This window comes from Perca fluviatilis, chromosome 9 (genome assembly GCF_010015445.1).
Source record: "Perca fluviatilis chromosome 9, GENO_Pfluv_1.0, whole genome shotgun sequence".
Lineage (NCBI taxonomy): Eukaryota > Metazoa > Chordata > Actinopteri > Perciformes > Percidae > Perca > Perca fluviatilis.
The window spans coordinates 20,172,957-20,189,979 of NC_053120.1; the positions used below are offsets into that span (position 1 = coordinate 20,172,957).

Sequence of the window (17,023 nt, forward strand, 5' to 3'; positions counted from 1 at the left end):
CCTCAGCACATTTAATGAGAACGGCAGCCTCCCTCTACTCTGCGCCTTTGGTGTCTCAGCATGTTAAACACTCACAGCATGATACAAAATATATTAAAGTATAGGACTGTTATCATCGATTTACAGAACACCCATCCCCATGTACTAGGGATCTACATTCTACTTTTTTTTTTCGTGGCAGGGGATCTCGACTGCCTTGGAGGCAAAACTGTAAATTCTGTCTTTGTCTCCACATTCTGACACAGGAGGTCTGTTGAGCGTGCTGCCTCTTTTTTTTTTACAGTAAGCAATGATGACAGGGAAGCAAGAATAATCATATTGATTCAACACTGTTATCTCAGGCTCTGAGACTTATAATAGTTTGTTTACATATGTAAGCAAAAGCACCTGCAGCCACTAAAGAGACACAAATATACTGAAATTCACACTCTTAACCTGGTCCAGATGTAATTAATGTTGTACTCAGGTATATGGTATTTCCTTTGCAAAACTGAGTACTAAAATACGACCCTGTGTTAATAGTTTTGGGGTTAAGGAGACAATGTGGTTTGACAGAAGACTTTTAAGTGTTTAACAGGTTTTGGGTCCAGCACTTAATCCACTGCATTAATCTGAATTGGGACAATCAGTGTGTGCCTGTGCACTCCAATCATTAGATTACAACCAAAGTAAGGCAACACACCAATTATTGCAACTACCATGTAAAGACCATAACCAGGTTATCTTACTTGCGCCAAGGTCGTAAGCCGAGTAGGCATGGCATCAGTCTTTAAAATTGCACTTGGCAGGTGTATCCCATAGTGTCTGTGTTTTGATTCTGTGCACGCACCACAGAGGTCATGGAGTGAACCAGATGCAAAGTGGTACTATATTTGATAAATAAGTGACAAGGCTAGGGATGGTGGGAAAATAAAACTAATATTTTTGAGTGACAGTGAAACGAATTTAATGCTGCAGCTCACACCTCAAGTGATAGTGCCTGTGGGAATCTGCTTTGTAAAAATTTCATGTTAAAACAATTATCACCAAAGATGTCTCTCCATTTTTGGCTATATTACTATTACTGGGGAAATTGGGTTGAACCACACAAACACCATTGTCAAACTGTTACTTTAAACTGATTGTTTACAGTAAATTATTTTGTGCATGACAATATAATGATTGAATGGGATTATCATCACTCATATGTAAATGTGTGTGTGTGATCAAAGTATTGTCTGTCTCACTAAGAGGACAAAACAGTAAGAGCTAAGACTGAAGCCTATATGCTTACTATACAGCTTTATTGTGGAGACAATCTGCTTAAGGTCTTATAATACTGTATGGACCTTGAGTTTAGGCTGATTATTTGTAGCCACTTGTCCGTATAAACTTAATTGGTGCCACATATACTGATCAGCTCAAAGACAAGGGTTAGGGTTTTATTGGAATCCAATATGTTTGGTCTCCATGATCAACTTTTGTTTGTCGAGTCTCATGACTGCATATTATTCCATGAAACTAAATACACTGTGGCTGCGTGTAGTCTGCTCCTGTTAAACTCTTTTAAATGGCTCTAAAATTAGAGGTCTCAGGTGAAGCGTAATGTCATACTAGATGAGCTGATTATGGCTGGCTTAATTATAACTTTGTTGGCTAATGTGTGCGCTCCGCATGTTTTCTCTGGGATGAATTATTACACTGTCTGAGAACTCAGACAAAACAGATCAAAGACTCTTCAGGCTGTGGATACTCTCCAGAGTGGAGAAGCAAGCCGAAGCTGATTTGTGCAGCTCTGACTGTATGTGACACAACAGAATTCCTCACTGTCTTTTCAGAGTTCTCTTGTTAGCTGCTGGTATGATGGATAACACTCTGTTCCTTGAATCTTAACAAACAATTGCAGGCTGTCTATGCAGAAGAAAATGGCATGTTGTTTTTGAATGTCTTAAAAAAGAAAAGAAAAAGGTTTTCTAATGGGCTCCTATGTGCCTTGTTGCCAGAGTGATGCCGTGTCCCATGGTGAATGTGCTAATGGTTCATGGGAGTGAGAGGACTGAGTTTAGCCCAGCAGTGTAAACACACAGACAAAAGGGAGCCGTTAGTAGTGTGAAACGCATGCCTGGGCGCACAGGTAGGCATTAGGTTTCACCCTACACAGCCCCAGCACTGTATCCATGACAGGGAGGAGGCCATTTTCTTTTGTAGCGAAAAGAGAGCAAAAACAAACATTCAAACCGACTAGTAATAGAGGGACAGGTACGGATGAGGTGGGGAGACAGGAATTTGTAGAGATGTAAGGGAGAGGGAGGGGGTGAGGAGGGAAGGGGTGAGGGAGATAAGGCTGTTTGTGGTCAGTCACAGCAGAGAGAAATGACCATTTGCTCGGTAGTGTTTCTTTATTTGTTTGTTTGGCTAGGGCGCGGGGGTGGAAAGAGTCACAAAACATCAGTGAAATCGAAGTACTGTTACATTTGAACCTCTGCTGAACTAGAAGTGAAACACCAGTGGGAGGACATTCTACTTAAAAAACACTATAATGTAGCTAATAAAAATGTGGGCATTCTAAAAATAACTAAACTACTGAAATGACATCCCTATATGACCAAACAAGACATAGTTTACATCCACCTCTATTATAAAATAGTTTTTCCATTTATTACTCAGACACCAACCAAGCTAATGCAAACCAATATGACCTTAGCAGGATGAAAAGCTTTTTGGCTAATGTTCACCAAGCTATTACCATGGATATTTTTAGTATTTAATGTTACTGTCAGTTAATTTAACATTTCCGCCATGTGGTTGCAGAGTTTTAATGCCGTGTCAATTTACAGTTGGTCGGTTTCTGATGCAACTCTTCTGGAGAGTCAACAGAATTTTTTAATTTTTTTTTTATTGTAGGGCGGATTTTGAATTTTCAATCTGTGGAAAGTTTTGTTCCACAATAGAGTGAATCTTTAGAAATGACAAGTCTCAGCACAAAAGGTTTATAAATATGTTCTTTGTAATAGGTACAGAAAATATAATTTGACACAGCACTGATAAGGTTAGCAATCACGAGGAGATGGACAGGGCGGGCCTTATCTGATTGATGACAGCGCTGGTCCCACCCCTCCCTAACAGTGAAATGGTTAGCATTCAGCAGCCATTAAGGGATTTCCCTTCTCAGGATTATTGACCTTTTGGGGTTATTTTTAGTGGCTTTGCGTGGTTTCATAGCATTTCACAGCTTAAGGTTTGTCACATTTCTGCTGTGGAATGTAAATGCAGCTTCAAGTGTCTTGTGGCAAGAGTGTGACAGGGTGAATTTTCCTGTGAAATCACACAGGGACAGAGCTCACCACGTGGAATACATTTCATCCCTGAACTGAACATCTCTCTTGGTGTGCTCCACAGGTGAGATGATCAATGATGAGCATCTCTGAGACCAGTTGGCTTGGACTTTTTTAATCCGAACCTTTTTAGTCACAACACAAACCTGCCACAAACCATCAACACTGGGCACCATGGCATGCTCCCTGCGGAAACTTCACACCTTCTGCTGGTTTCTCATCACACTAGCCCAAGTGCACTCCACAGAGGGTAAGTACAAATGAAACAGTTGTCTTTGTTTTCTCCAAAAACTGATTTATTCTCATGCCAGTATTCTTATAGCATATTTTGAGTGAGTACTGTCTCAATGACAGCCAGAGCCAGGAAATACTTTTCACTATTGTCTGATTCAGGAATAAAGCATGAGCAGCGACATTGTGACTTAAGCCAAAGCTACTCCTCTGAGTGCAGGCAGTGCTTGTGTAAGTAATGCAGCTCTGAGGACAGTGGGCACAGGCGGATGGGGGATAATCTTGAGTGGTTTCATTAGTTGGTAAATTGTGATTTGTCTGAGATTTTCTGCTTGAGAGCGTCTGTTGTTCCCAGTGGCATCAGAGCTGGATCCATTTGTAAATTCCCCGCTAAAATGTTCTGTCTCATGGCAGACACACACAGATTTCACACCTCAAAAAATATAAAGCTTGAATGTGTTTTAATCATAGTGCATTTAGCTTTGATTAAATCACAATCAGCTGTCTTGTAATTACAAGAATTTATGCACCCAAACCGTATCTTATAAACTGTATCCTGTACATGTTAGTGTTTAATCATGTGAATAGAAGTGCATCAATTTTGATGTTTGATGATTGGAATTAGAATAAACTGAAGTTGGCATCTTTGCAGTGCAATATATCAAAAGAGCCACTGCGGATTTTGTTTGTTGGTGCCAACTGTTGAAGCTGTAGCCAACTATTCACTATACCTGCTTTACTGATTTTTAAAACACTCAATAATGTAGGATTAGTAGTATTCAAGTTTGGAAGGTAATGATATATCAAGATGCTTAGTTTACACTGTCCCGAGTCACACAACCACAACATATGTTACCATGTGTGTTGCTCATGTATCATCTGGCTTGGATTTGATCTCATAAGAAGCGTGAGCGTGTGTGCTCTAGAGGCTGAGAGTCAAAGAAAATCCCTTTAAAAGTGGCTACACATAATCATATGTCTTCCGTATATAGTGGATCTCTGACATAGCATTTCAGAAACCTCATGCAAATATAAGAGTTATCAATTTCAAGGCCTATGTTATAGAAGTAAACCTATTCAGGGGATGGGAAAGATAGACCCCACCCCAGAGAGTTTCTGTTACCGGTTGCGGTGAATCTGGTTTTACCAGGCGCACCACAGAACTCAGTAATGTGCTTGAAAGGTGTGAAGCTTAGTAAGGGATCTTGATGCTCCGCTACCAACTGCTAATAGTTGGTCAGGCTGCATCTGCCAAAGGGAATATAATAAAGGGAATCTTATGCCGTGTTCTCCTTGGCACAGCTCTGCTTGACTACTCTTTTGGTACCAGTGCTCTTCTCGTTTCGTTTTCCACTGCTCATAGTACTCCCTCAATGTAGGCCAGATTCTCAGCTGATCACTGGCTGAATCCTTTCTTCTGCAACCCAACAGAATGTCTGTAGTTTTGTGCGCCGCCATATAAAAAAAAAAAAATCGGAGTAAAGTGAATTAAAAAAATGCAGTCGTTATTGGCTGTAGCTTGGCTTTTTAAATATTGCGGTTAGTGCAGGATGTCCCATGTGACCCAGTGACGGTTATCTCTGACCAATCAGTGGTCGGCAGTGTTTCAACTTAACCTTTTAATATCGGCTCAGCTCACTTGGAGCATCGGCCAAGATGGTACCAAAAAAAGTACCATGTACGTTTGCTAATGGAAAACCAAAAAAGAGTGAGTCGACTTGAGTAGAGCCTTACCATGCAGTGGAAAAGCAGCATTAGTACATGTTATGACTCTGACAGGTGACCTAATCGGAGGTGACACTCCCCAGGCAAACAGAGAGAGTAAGCAGTGACTGTAGATTAGGTTCAACTTTATTGACATTGCACAGAGTACAGGTAGTACATGAGGAAAGGCTTATTCCAAATCAGGTAAAGAAGGAGTGAATGCAACACAGGAATACACCCATTTAATGATGATATTTGTCATTCACCTTTTTCTTTTGTTGTTTACCCTCTGCCCTCACCTCCCTCCCATTTCCCGTCCCAACTGCACAGATCAGACCAGAAACAGTTCATTACAAACAATATCCCCAAGTAAACATGCTTCATTAAACTGCGTCTACCCCTAATATCTTTTTAATGCATTTTTATAATTGAATTAAATGGGTTAGTGGAATGCTGTAAATAGTCTTAAGTTTGGTTCCTTTTCCCCTTATATTTGTGTGTTTGAAGGAAGCAATACCCACAGCCAAGATTGAAACTGTAACTGTGGGGCAGTGTGACCTCCTTCTGCACAATACATGTTCCATCCTCCACATTTTACACCATCAGTTCCACAAGTATACATAACTGTGATCTGTATTCGCTCCACTGACTCACTGCCATTCCAGGCCTTTCATCTCACATTTCCCTTATTTTATTCACATCTGAAAAAATAGTTTGTATGCATCCACAACCCCAGTAGCCTAGTCAGGGACATTAGTTTCTGAAATTGATTTGGCTTATTATTTTAATTATGCTATATATATATATATATATATATATATATATATATATATATATATATATATATATATATATATATATATATATATATATAGTGTTATACATATCAAAGGAGCCCTGGGGCCTAGCGCTTCCAACCTAATGATATGGATATAGAATTAACCATGCTTTTCTTGAGATTAGAGATGGTCCGATACCATTTTTTGCTTCCCGATACCGATTCTGATACCTGAACTTGCATATCGGCCGATACCGAGTACCGATCCGATACCAGTGTGTCATATATTTTATTATGTTTTAACAATTGTATACTACTATCCCTGTATGGATGTGATATGATTTCTATCTTTGATGTCGGTCTGGCTCAGGTTAAACTCTCTGTGAAACATGAACAAACACAAACAATGAATGCCACAGAACTTTCTTTTATTCTCCAATTTGACAGTCAGTTATAACGGAAAAAGAACATAAATAAACTACTTTAACATAGATTTTCTTTAGGGCTTTGTTACGTGGTATCTGATCGGTGCATTAACTTCAGTACTTCCCGATACCAGCGTTTTAGGCAGTATCTCTATTTGAGATAGCTTTTTTTTTTTTTTTTCTTTTGTGAACAGCTTCTCTTTAAATGCAGTCTTGTTTACAGTCATGGTACAACTGCTAAAACTATAATTATATAATAATTATTTTGTTATAATACAGGTAGTTTTATACACTGTGATTGTTTTACGATCTTGGAACAAACATTTGAACCAGTGCTCTTGAAGTATGTCCGTAATTCTAAAAAAGCCCAGGAGGGCCTTGTTGTGACATAGATACTGTAATCAATATTAATATCAGTATGGACATAATGATATCAGACTAAAAATCATCTGGGATTTTAACATAAAGCTTTATGCCTAATTTTAAAGGGTCAAGTTCAGTTTACTCCTCACATGGAGTTCCACCCAGCCTGTTAAAACAGTTGCATCATGTCTTCTGTGGCTCTGGAGTGAGCTTTTCAAAGTCTGATGATGCCATCAGGGGTTATCTCAACTTGGCCTTGAGACTTGATTCTTTTCTCGAGACTCTTTTCTTGGCCGTTTCTGTAACCGAGTTAAATCTGCATTGCAAACTGGGAATGTGGAGTTTGAAAGAAATGGGTATTTACCAGCAAGCAGGGTCTAACAAAAGATATTAATGAGTTGCATTAGGGAAGGGGTAGGAGCCTGTGATGGAGGAGCTGACCCATAATAGGGACTAAAAGACACAATATCTTGGCCTCTGCTGCACCTTCTTCTTTTTTTAAACCGTGTCAAGCTTCTCAAATTTATGGATGTGAAATGGGAAAAAAAATTGCTGATCTCAGTACACAATATTCATGTATTGATTGATTTTGAACACACATTTTAAGGTAGGTGAGGGAAGTGCCAGACATCTATGTCTTTCATTTTAATCAGTATCCTTTCCTCTGACCTTACCTCCTTTTTTCCTACTGGTGTCCTCTGCGGATGTCACCATAGCAACCCACCAGAAATGAGATATGAAGTAATAATGTTTTTTTGCTAAATGTAAAAAACTTTGATTCCCCCCTTGCAACACATGGGTTAAATTGGCTCACATGTCTTCCAAAATAATTTAGTCAAGTCTGGTGGGGTTGAAGGGATTTGTCTGTATCAGCGACAGAATAACAATTCACACCTAGCTCAGCCACAAGGCTTTTTCCCGAAGAGTGTTAGAATTACAGTGCGCCAGAATTAGAGAGCAGAGCAAGGATTCTGTGTCAAGAGGTAGGAACGGCAAAGTTTGCAACATGCAAGACAGAGTGGCAAGTATATATCGGTAGAAAATGTGTCTGTTACATTTTCTGGATTTGATGCACACCACCTTATTGTGATCAACTGTATTGAAATGGCCATGTTAAGTAGGTCATGGAGACTTTATGTAACAATGATTTAACAACAGTTGTGTGGTCTCCAGATGTTATCATTCCATTACTATGGGGCCTGTGGTGGTTGTGTCTGTGAGATTAAGGGTACATAAAGAGTTGGCAATGATGTAAACGCTGCGTTTCACTGGCAGAACTTGTTTGAACAAGTCTGACAGAGAATTTCTGTTCCCTCCATACACCCTGAAACCACACTATTGTTTCTCCTCAAAGCTTGAAATGTTTGAAGTACTTGAGATTTCTCAAGGGCAACAGGGAAGGGCACCTTTAAAAGTCGTCTTTTTGTACCATGTGAAAGGAAAAGAGAAAAGACTTAAAGCCTTCATCTCAAAGTGAATGGAGTGAAATAGACAATCAAGGTGTTCTGAAATGTAATTATTGGAAGTAAAAGCCCAGGGCTTATTGTGAGACAAGGACCTACAAGAACAGGATCCATCACCTCCCAGTGCTGTGCCACCACCTATTTGCTCCGGTTAACTTATTTTTGTAACCATGAAAGCATATTTATATAATTTAAAAAAATTCTGAAAATGGCCATTCCTTCTTTTCTTTTTTACACACTTTTCCTGCCCTCATGTCACACTTAACTGTATTAGGGCAGGCTGTTAGGGGCCATGGGAAGAAGATTAGTATCTAGCAGGTAAATCCAATCAGATAAACATTTGTTGTTTGTGCATGTTATCTTAAAAAGAAAAACATCAAAATACTATCTGTCATTGTGTGAAGCCGCGGACAGTAGGCCTGTTCTTTTGAAGTACTAATTTGTTGCAGAGTTGTGTCCGTGGAAAATATTAGTACCCCACTGTGGCGCCGCACTCCAGTTCCCTGACCACTTAATTTGGTAATTAAGATACTTTGAAAAGGCTGGCCCATAGCTAATTTGTTAAAAGAAACAAATAATTTCTTAGGTAATTACTATATGAAACACTTATTTACCTATTAAGCTTGGTTTTTACAGCTTCCAATTTATTTCATGTTGGAGACAGCACTAAAACAGTTAAGGCTAAAGGGGCGAATCTATCCTTTGTCTCGTGTGTCTTTTGTAAACAACTTCTGTCGGTTTTGTCTTTCCACCTCGCGCTTGATGTCATCCTGGTTGTTTGCGGCAGACTGTGGAATCTGGCTTCCCATGGAGCCAGGCAGGCGTGGGGCCTGTGTACGAAGGCCCACCATGCTGTCATATCTCTTTCATCGCCAGCCAGGCTTGGCCAATAAGGAGATAAGGAGACAATGACTGGGAGAGCAAGCAGTGGCAAGGTGTAACCACAGCCCCTGGGTCTCCTCCCTGCCGAGCACTTCAAATCCTCATTAGGATTTTCAGCAAAGGAAGGAGGGATTTTCTGGATTAGGGCTGTGTCACCGGTGGCTCCAGGTTGGTGTTTGTCATGCAAGAGCATAGTGGAGCTCCTGACATCTTGCCACCCTCCTCCCTCCACCCAAACACAGACCCTTCCTTCACCTGGCTACTGAGGCATTTAAAAGATGTTCCACTAACCCAGAATGAATGAAGCTCATAATTATTAACTCACTGCCCTTGCCAAAGGTTTTTAACGCCATCCTAGTGGCCTATGTTAGGTGTCTGTGGGTTTGGGCTGCTGCATCAGCATTCTTTTTATTGGTTATTTATGCAGAAATAACCTTGAGAAGCATCATTAGTTTGTTGTGTGCTGTCGCCGTCCATAACTCATGCTGGGATCTCGGCCGTGACACCGATGCGGCAGTTCAGACAGGAGACACGGTGCATTGTTTAAACTCCACTTGCTCTCCTCCATGTTTTAGTTATAGCAGGGACACTGTATATAGTATTTGATGAGGCTATTTATCCTTTAACTTCTAACCTCTTTAAGGTTCCTGAGCTGTATGTTGTTGTTTTTTTCTCTTGCAAGGATGTGGCTATTCATTTAATTAAGTCATGAGTCTTGCAGACTTCTCATACAAAACAACAGGACTGTGTTGCTTGACATGGTGCTCAACCTCTAACATGGTCCTTAATTGAGTTTCAGACATGTCTAGGAGAGTGGTTCAGCGTGACAGAGCCTCAGACTTAGTGTGAAACCTACCTTCTCCCATCATTCTCGGTGCTGATCTTTGTGGATAATGGGCATTCACATGGATCTCACGAGGCCCTTGCTGGGTGGGATCTCAGGCACCCTAGATTAGTCATCTACCCACATGTCCCTGTCTGCCTTGTATTTTACCGTCATGCTTTGTCTCACTTTGTTCTTGCTCAGGTAAAAACATGTGGGCCCCTAACAAGTATATCCCAAACAATCTACAAAATATGTTCTGATAACCCATCGAGTCTCTTCTCTGAATCACAAATACGGGAAAACTTATCAATCTCCAGTTCAGTGGTCTATAACCAAAGACCTAATATTCATGGAACATTTATTGTGTTGTTCTTTTGTTGGGTGTCTCTGATCGGGCCATGGCAGATGCGACTAGCAGTATGTGGGCATCTTTGTATAAGAGGCTTCAATTTGTCAGAGATATGCCTCCAGTTTTAAAGTTGTAGTTTGCTCCTGTGTTCTATATTTGTTACTCGTTGTGGAATGAAAAAGTGTCTTTAACTTTCAGGATCAGATTTTAAAGGTTCTGATACATGTAGCGCAAAAGGCATATGGATTGAGAATAAACAATACCTGTATGAAAACAGAAATAGCACAGGCTCTTTAGTTGTGTAATATTTTTATGTTGCTAAAGCCTGTGTAGTGGACATCAAGGACTGCAGACAGACCTCACGCAAGGACTGCTGATGAAGTCTGCAAGTGGCAGACGAGGAGAATGTTTTTGATTATCCAGTCTAGATGGTATTTCAAACAGGAACCAGCATGTGCACCTCGCGCCAGACGAATGAGCCAGCTCAGCCGGTCAAAGGGCAAATGTAGCTTGGTTTCCTGTTTGCTACTGTAATACTGTGGAATTTTAAGGTGATTAGACTGTAGCGTTCAGGTCACATGGAGTGCAGCATTGCAGTATTTACTAGTTACCTAAATAGGCCTCAGCCTTTTCTGTGAATTAAACTAGAGACTGATGTCAACTGTTATGAATGAACTGTTACTGTGCATGCCATGTCATACTGTGAATTACATGTTTTTAACAATGTGAGCAATTTAGTCCCTCTGCACCATCTGATTTGAGCAATAGGAGCAACCAAGGGATGAATGCATTGAAGTGGTCTTACGAGAACAGCTATTTATGAAACCATTGACTCATGCCTGTGAGTTTTCCATCCCATATCAGGTGAAATACCTTATGTAAACAACAACAATCTGCAGGTGTTCAAGGGGTATGTAATCACGTTTTCATTGTAAGGATGCTGTTGAAAGGCATGTTCACTGAAGCACAGGAATGTGTGGTTATAGTTCGGATGTCATGCAATGAAAACTGATTGCAGAACTAGTAATGACAGATTCTGTTAAGAGAACTTAATTTATCCAAAGGCTTAAGATTTCACTGATTTTACAGTTCACGCCCGAGAGTCAGATGCAAGATATCCCAGCTTGCCCTTAGCAGAATCCTCTTTGTCCTCTTGCTTTCAGTCCTGATTTAGAGCAGCTATAAATCCTGAAGAGGCTCCTGTAAACGAGGGGTGGTGAAACTACGCCCATAAATAAAAAGGATTTAGAACCATGGCCTTTTGAAGGAACTCTGAGTGCCTATTTATGAAGCTTGTTAACTTACAGAGTTTCACTGGTACATTTAGTGTTTTCCCCTTTTGTTCAAACTTCTTATAGCCTTTTCTTTATTGTTGATTGTCCAAAACCTGCTTGACCAAAGCCAGGCTGCTAAAATATGCTTTGAGTCAATAATAAAGTTGTTTTGGCTCATTAGGTCATTAGAGCGAAGAAGTCATTAAGTGCGGGTTTACTTGGCTATCAAACATAACACACGTCAGGTCAGGCCATCTGTGCTCTGGTAGATCACTACGACTTGACCGCGTGTGGCTCGGCTTTTGACCTTCTGAGTCATAATGACCCCTGAGTGCGTCCGTATGTCAAGGGTGTGGGCCTCTGCTCTTAAGTCCCCCCTCTCAAGGGAATGATGGGCTGAGGAAAATAGTCACCAAAGACAGATTTCCCACGTGGAGAGGTTGCAAATCAAACATTAAATGACATAAGTCATTTTGAATCAACCCCAGCGTTCTTTATAATACTGACTCAGCCCAGCTGGACCATTGCCTCTTGCTTAATAGTTGCTCTTGTACCCTAATTTCCATCACACACATACACACAAACCAACAAGTCCCCAAATTGTTTTTAAATAGCCAACAAGCAATAATTAAGGCTGAGATGCATGAGAGACATCTGATAAATCCTTAAATGAGAACTTCAAAGTGCCCCTGCTGTGACATGTAAGGGCTGGAAACAGATGGAGGAGTGAAGCAGTCTGTGGACTTGATTCAAAGGAGGTTAATCCAAATTTTTAAGTTTCTAGTAAAAGAAAATGTTGGGGGGGAACCTTCTTTTGAATGTTATAACAATCCGTTCACTGAAGGGGAAAAAAATGCATAGGAGATGGAAGGTCATCGAGATAATATTCAGCTCTAGATTATAATGAATAGCAGCCAATAAATCCTTGATGAATTGAAACAAGAGTAAAATTCAATTTCCGCTTGGCCAGCTTTCTCTTATAAGATTGAATCCTTGAATAGCAGGAAATCTAAAGATAATAGTCACTGGATAAAAATAAATAAATAAATAAATACTACTGTTTGCTTTGTGTTGCATTTGTCAGAGAAGTACTCTGTAGGTGTGCAGAATATGTGCATAACCTTGAGTGAGTGTGCTGAAGAGACAAAAGCCTTGGAGGCCAGTGTGAGTAAAATAGCATTCTGCCACATAACAATCCACCTAACCAAGAAGCCGGCAAGTCTGCAGTCTAGTCTGAATAAGAGCTGCATAAAGAATTCAGTTGGAGCAGCAGTCGTGTCATCAGGGCATGACTACCCGGTTGGTCAGGGAATTTAAATGCCAGGTGGGGGTCAGTTGAAGCACTAGCTGAATAATGTGGCACAAATGCATACACATGAGAGCCGAGTCTCGGGAAGAGGAACCACTGCTGTGGTCTGCTTGAGGAAGTGCACTTTGGGAATGCAAACCAAGCAGATGGACCCTTCTCATTTGTGTGTGTACTACCACTGGTGACCCATTGGGAAATGCTTCCTCATTGAATCGAGGAGCATCAAACGCTTCATTGGAGCAGAGAAGGAAGTCTATCAAATGTATCTGAGTCCATCTTTTTTTCATTGTTTGTAATGGAAGCTGTGAACATAATATGGACCAAAGGAAGAGCTGACAAGCACATAGCAAATCCAGTCTGAAATGTCTTTGGCAACAAAAAAAATATCACATCTTCATCACGTTTAAATTCTGGATCATTTGATATCTTCTGAAAAAATGTCACTGATAAGGCTGAGTAATGAGGTCCAAAGAGCCCACTGTGGCTAAAAGGCGCCGTGACTCTTAGCACGGACTGCACTTTATCAGTTCTCCTTGGTAATGACTCATAAGATCAGTCTACTACTAATTAAACAAAACACATTTAAAGTGCAGCCAGCCCACTTTCAATTTGCACAATTTAAAATGTAGGGTTATATAATTTCTTAATTTAGTGTAGGTTTGAAAGATGCTCACTTCCTGAATTTTTGGATAGGGACCAAATTTACCTCAATGCTGTTATAATGAAATGAGCACAAAGCCTTGACCTATCCTTGAAAATTTGAAAATGTATTGTAATTTAAGTCTCAAATCTACCAGTGACCATTTGTTAAGAACAGAATTTACTGTTTGATGGTGATTGCAGCCATTTCATTACCAGAATATGTCCTTGCTTTTTTGTGTGACCTAAAAAAAAATCACTCCCCCATTCTCTCTCTCACATACACAAATACACACACACGCCGCCTAGCCCCAGGGCTATCCGATATTAGACAGTGAGATGACATTGTGTGCTTGTGCGAGTGCAGTCAGCCGACATGTGCAGATGATATGAAGTCAATAATGCATTATGAAAAAAAAGTGGATTTATGACCTTGATGAGCCCCATAGAGCTTAATTAGGCCTTAAGGTTGATTTACATACAAGTGTACATGGAATTTGATGAGGCTGTGTTTTCCTGCTGGTGCAGTGCATTTTCATTTTGTCTTGCGGCACCACTTGATGCCTTGTATTTGTTCAAATTTTTCCGGATTAGAAAGACAAAACATAAACCTTTCTTGGCTACCAGACTTTTCTGGTGTCCATGTTTTATAGTTTTTTCTGAACACAGTAAAATCAAGTACTAAGCTACAGGATCATATTTCTTTTCTGTGCGGTGATGGCATTTTCTGTGCAGTCTTATGTGTCTACAAGTGCTGGTTGAGGATGAGGAATAGAGTGAAGGTTAAAAAAAAAGTCTCTGACAGGGTGAAAAAGGCTTTAAGAAGCTCTCTTTTATACCAAAAGGCTGGAATAAAATCTCCTTTTTTATGGCGTCTATTCAGAGAGAAATGACAAGATCTTTTCCAGTCATGTACCTATATCAAAGATGCTCCTGATAGCCCCCCTGCTGTTGCTATGGAAGTAGTGGAGATGTAAATGAACTGGAGTGAATTGGATGGTGGAGAATACAAATGAGGTTGGAATGCTCATTCCCCTGCTGCTCTTTGCCTCTTCTTCTTCTCCCAATATCTCCTTCTCTCTCTCTCTCTCTCTCTCTCTCTCTCTCTCTCTCTCTCTCTCTGTTCCTGCCTCCCTCTCTCTGTGCAAGTTGGTTTCAAAGACCTAACATTAACAAGTATTCCACATATTTTGACACAACATAATGATATGGGATCTTTTTTTTTTGTCTTTTTTTTTTTAATGGCTTCAGATAATTTTCCTTTAAAAATATTTTTTCAAGCAAGACCTCTATGGCTTTGTGCAAATTCCTTTTCTTCAGTCTGGCACTGTGCATTATGCCGATGGATGGATGAAATAAGAACAGAAAAATCTATCGTTTTTCCCTACAGAATAACTTTTCCCCTACAGAATAACTCACTGATCATCTCTGATGTAAATACAAGCTAAGATGTCATGTCAGTGTAATCAGCGCCACATAAGTCATAGTTTCAACATCAGTTGTCAAAGAGTTTAATAATCTACAGATGTTATGGGCTGAATTACAGAGGAGAAACAAACCTCTACATAAGTGACTGTCGTATGCTGTTAGCCATGGCCAAAAAATGACATCAGCTTTCAACACACAAAGCGGAAAAAAATAGAAACACAGGCTTCAGTTAAAGTTAAGAAATTCAAAAGAATAATATCTGTCAAACCAGTAGTGTAATTCTTTTTCAGAATGGCCACACAAAGTCAGCAGTCTACCTCGTACCCTGCTGTTTGCAGGATATATGCAATATTTTCTTTCTTCTCCTCCTCTGTGTGGACCCGACTTCTTAAGAATACATGCTGTCGTAAAGGATATCTCTGGATTATAGAATCAGCACTGTGGGAAGAGTCTTGACTTAAAGGTTTCTTTTCCTTCACAGACTTCCTTTGCTTGTACCATAGCAAGGAGGGGGGAAGGGGTGGGGGCGGCAGAACCTGGAAGACCCGAGCTGCGTTTCCTGTGGCTCTAAGCTAATGCTATAGGCCACACTTTTCTTTCACCCTAAATCCCCCCAGCAAGCGACCTTGTCGGCTCAGGAGTGCATAATAATGGCGGGCCAAACAGAGATGCTAGCTCATTTACAAGCAGCTGTTTAGCTCTCGTCAGAACAAAGGAAAATCAAAGGTCTGCGTTAATGGTAGTCGACAAGCATCGGGAGCGTCCCCGTCACATTTCTCATCAGCTCTCGACAGAAAAATTATCTGGTTTCACATCAAAATAATCTGGAGACCTCTTTTGTGCTCTGGCCACAATGATGGCAGCATGAGTGGCTGAATAGGCCTTTTGATCAGCCTCTGCTTTGCCCCTGGACTAACTCTGGAAGATGTGTAACTCAAGTTACAAAGAGTCATTTTAATATGAAAGCCATTTACTGGAGGCAAGACAGTTCTGATGAAAAGCAGAATAGTTTTTTATGCTGCATAATCAGCCCTAGACAACAGTGAAGTACTTTTATTTAATTGAGAAAGACTCAAGTTTGTTTCCCTCATTAAACATACAGCTGCATTTAGCTGTGTATACTCTACATTTTCTTTATGTCTGTAGTATGTATGTTACTTTGTGGTTTGATCATGGTAATGGCTAGTTTCATGGGACTACATGGGAGAAGCTCCCTACCTACATGGCTCATGAAGATCCTAATGACTCCTCGTTTGTGTGAAATAGGAAGACATTTTGTTCATTACCTCTGCTTCAGTGGCACTCATATCCTACCAGATGGTCACTTTCCAATTGATTTGGCTCATCTGTGGAAAAAAATGAATTAAAACATTACAGCACCAAAGAGACGGCGCATAATGGGTCCACTTTACATATGGGAGTTTCTTGCAGTACTTCAGCTGCAGATTCTGTATGGGCCTAATGTAATCACAAAGGTTACATATGGTAGTAAATGCCAGTCTGTGAAGCCTTGAATAGAGGTTCCTCATTGGTGTAATAAAGTGTTATAACCCATAGAAATAGAGGTCCTGTGCACCAATCAATGTCAATTACGAGCACGTGATAACAGCATGTACAAGAAACGTGTCAAAAGGTTGAGTATTGCTTTAAAGAAACCAAACAGCTGCTTTCTAGTGGACAAAACAAAAATTGGCTCTAATTCTAATTTCAGTGTGTAGGTTGTAAAATATGCAGCGTTTTTCTTTCAATGTAATTTTAGTCTGTGGGTGGAAAGAAAGAAAATGGGCCTGACTGCTTTGCTTCTGTGCAATGGCACTGATCATTGCTCAGCTCAATGCTTGATACATAGCTGATGAAGAGGAATTTAAATGCGTTTCTGGTGGTAATGGTGATAGTGGGTGGGATGGGTGACCAGAATGCCTGATAAGTGTCAGTATGGCCATGATAAGGATCTGACCAGTAATGTCTCCATTGCACCATGTTGCCATTGTCACAAGATTGAGCTTTCCACATGATATTTTATTGACCATGCCCTGAT

At 40.3% G+C, this 17,023-nt stretch overlaps 1 protein-coding gene across 50 annotated transcripts in view; it reads left to right on the forward strand.

Moving 5' to 3' along the window:
* adgrl2a (adhesion G protein-coupled receptor L2a) overlaps positions 1-17,023 on the forward strand; it is a 100,185-nt gene that overhangs the window by 16,547 nt on the left and 66,615 nt on the right. For 49 of the 50 annotated variants that reach the window (XM_039810777.1, XM_039810779.1, XM_039810792.1 and 46 more), the window contains exon 2: positions 3,379-3,564. In XM_039810777.1, the coding sequence (XP_039666711.1) occupies positions 3,489-3,564 (76 nt within the window). In that variant the 5' untranslated portion in view covers positions 3,379-3,488. Of the gene's footprint in view, positions 1-3,378; positions 3,565-17,023 lie in introns of those variants that run through there. The other variant, XM_039810788.1, reaches the window with a different exon arrangement.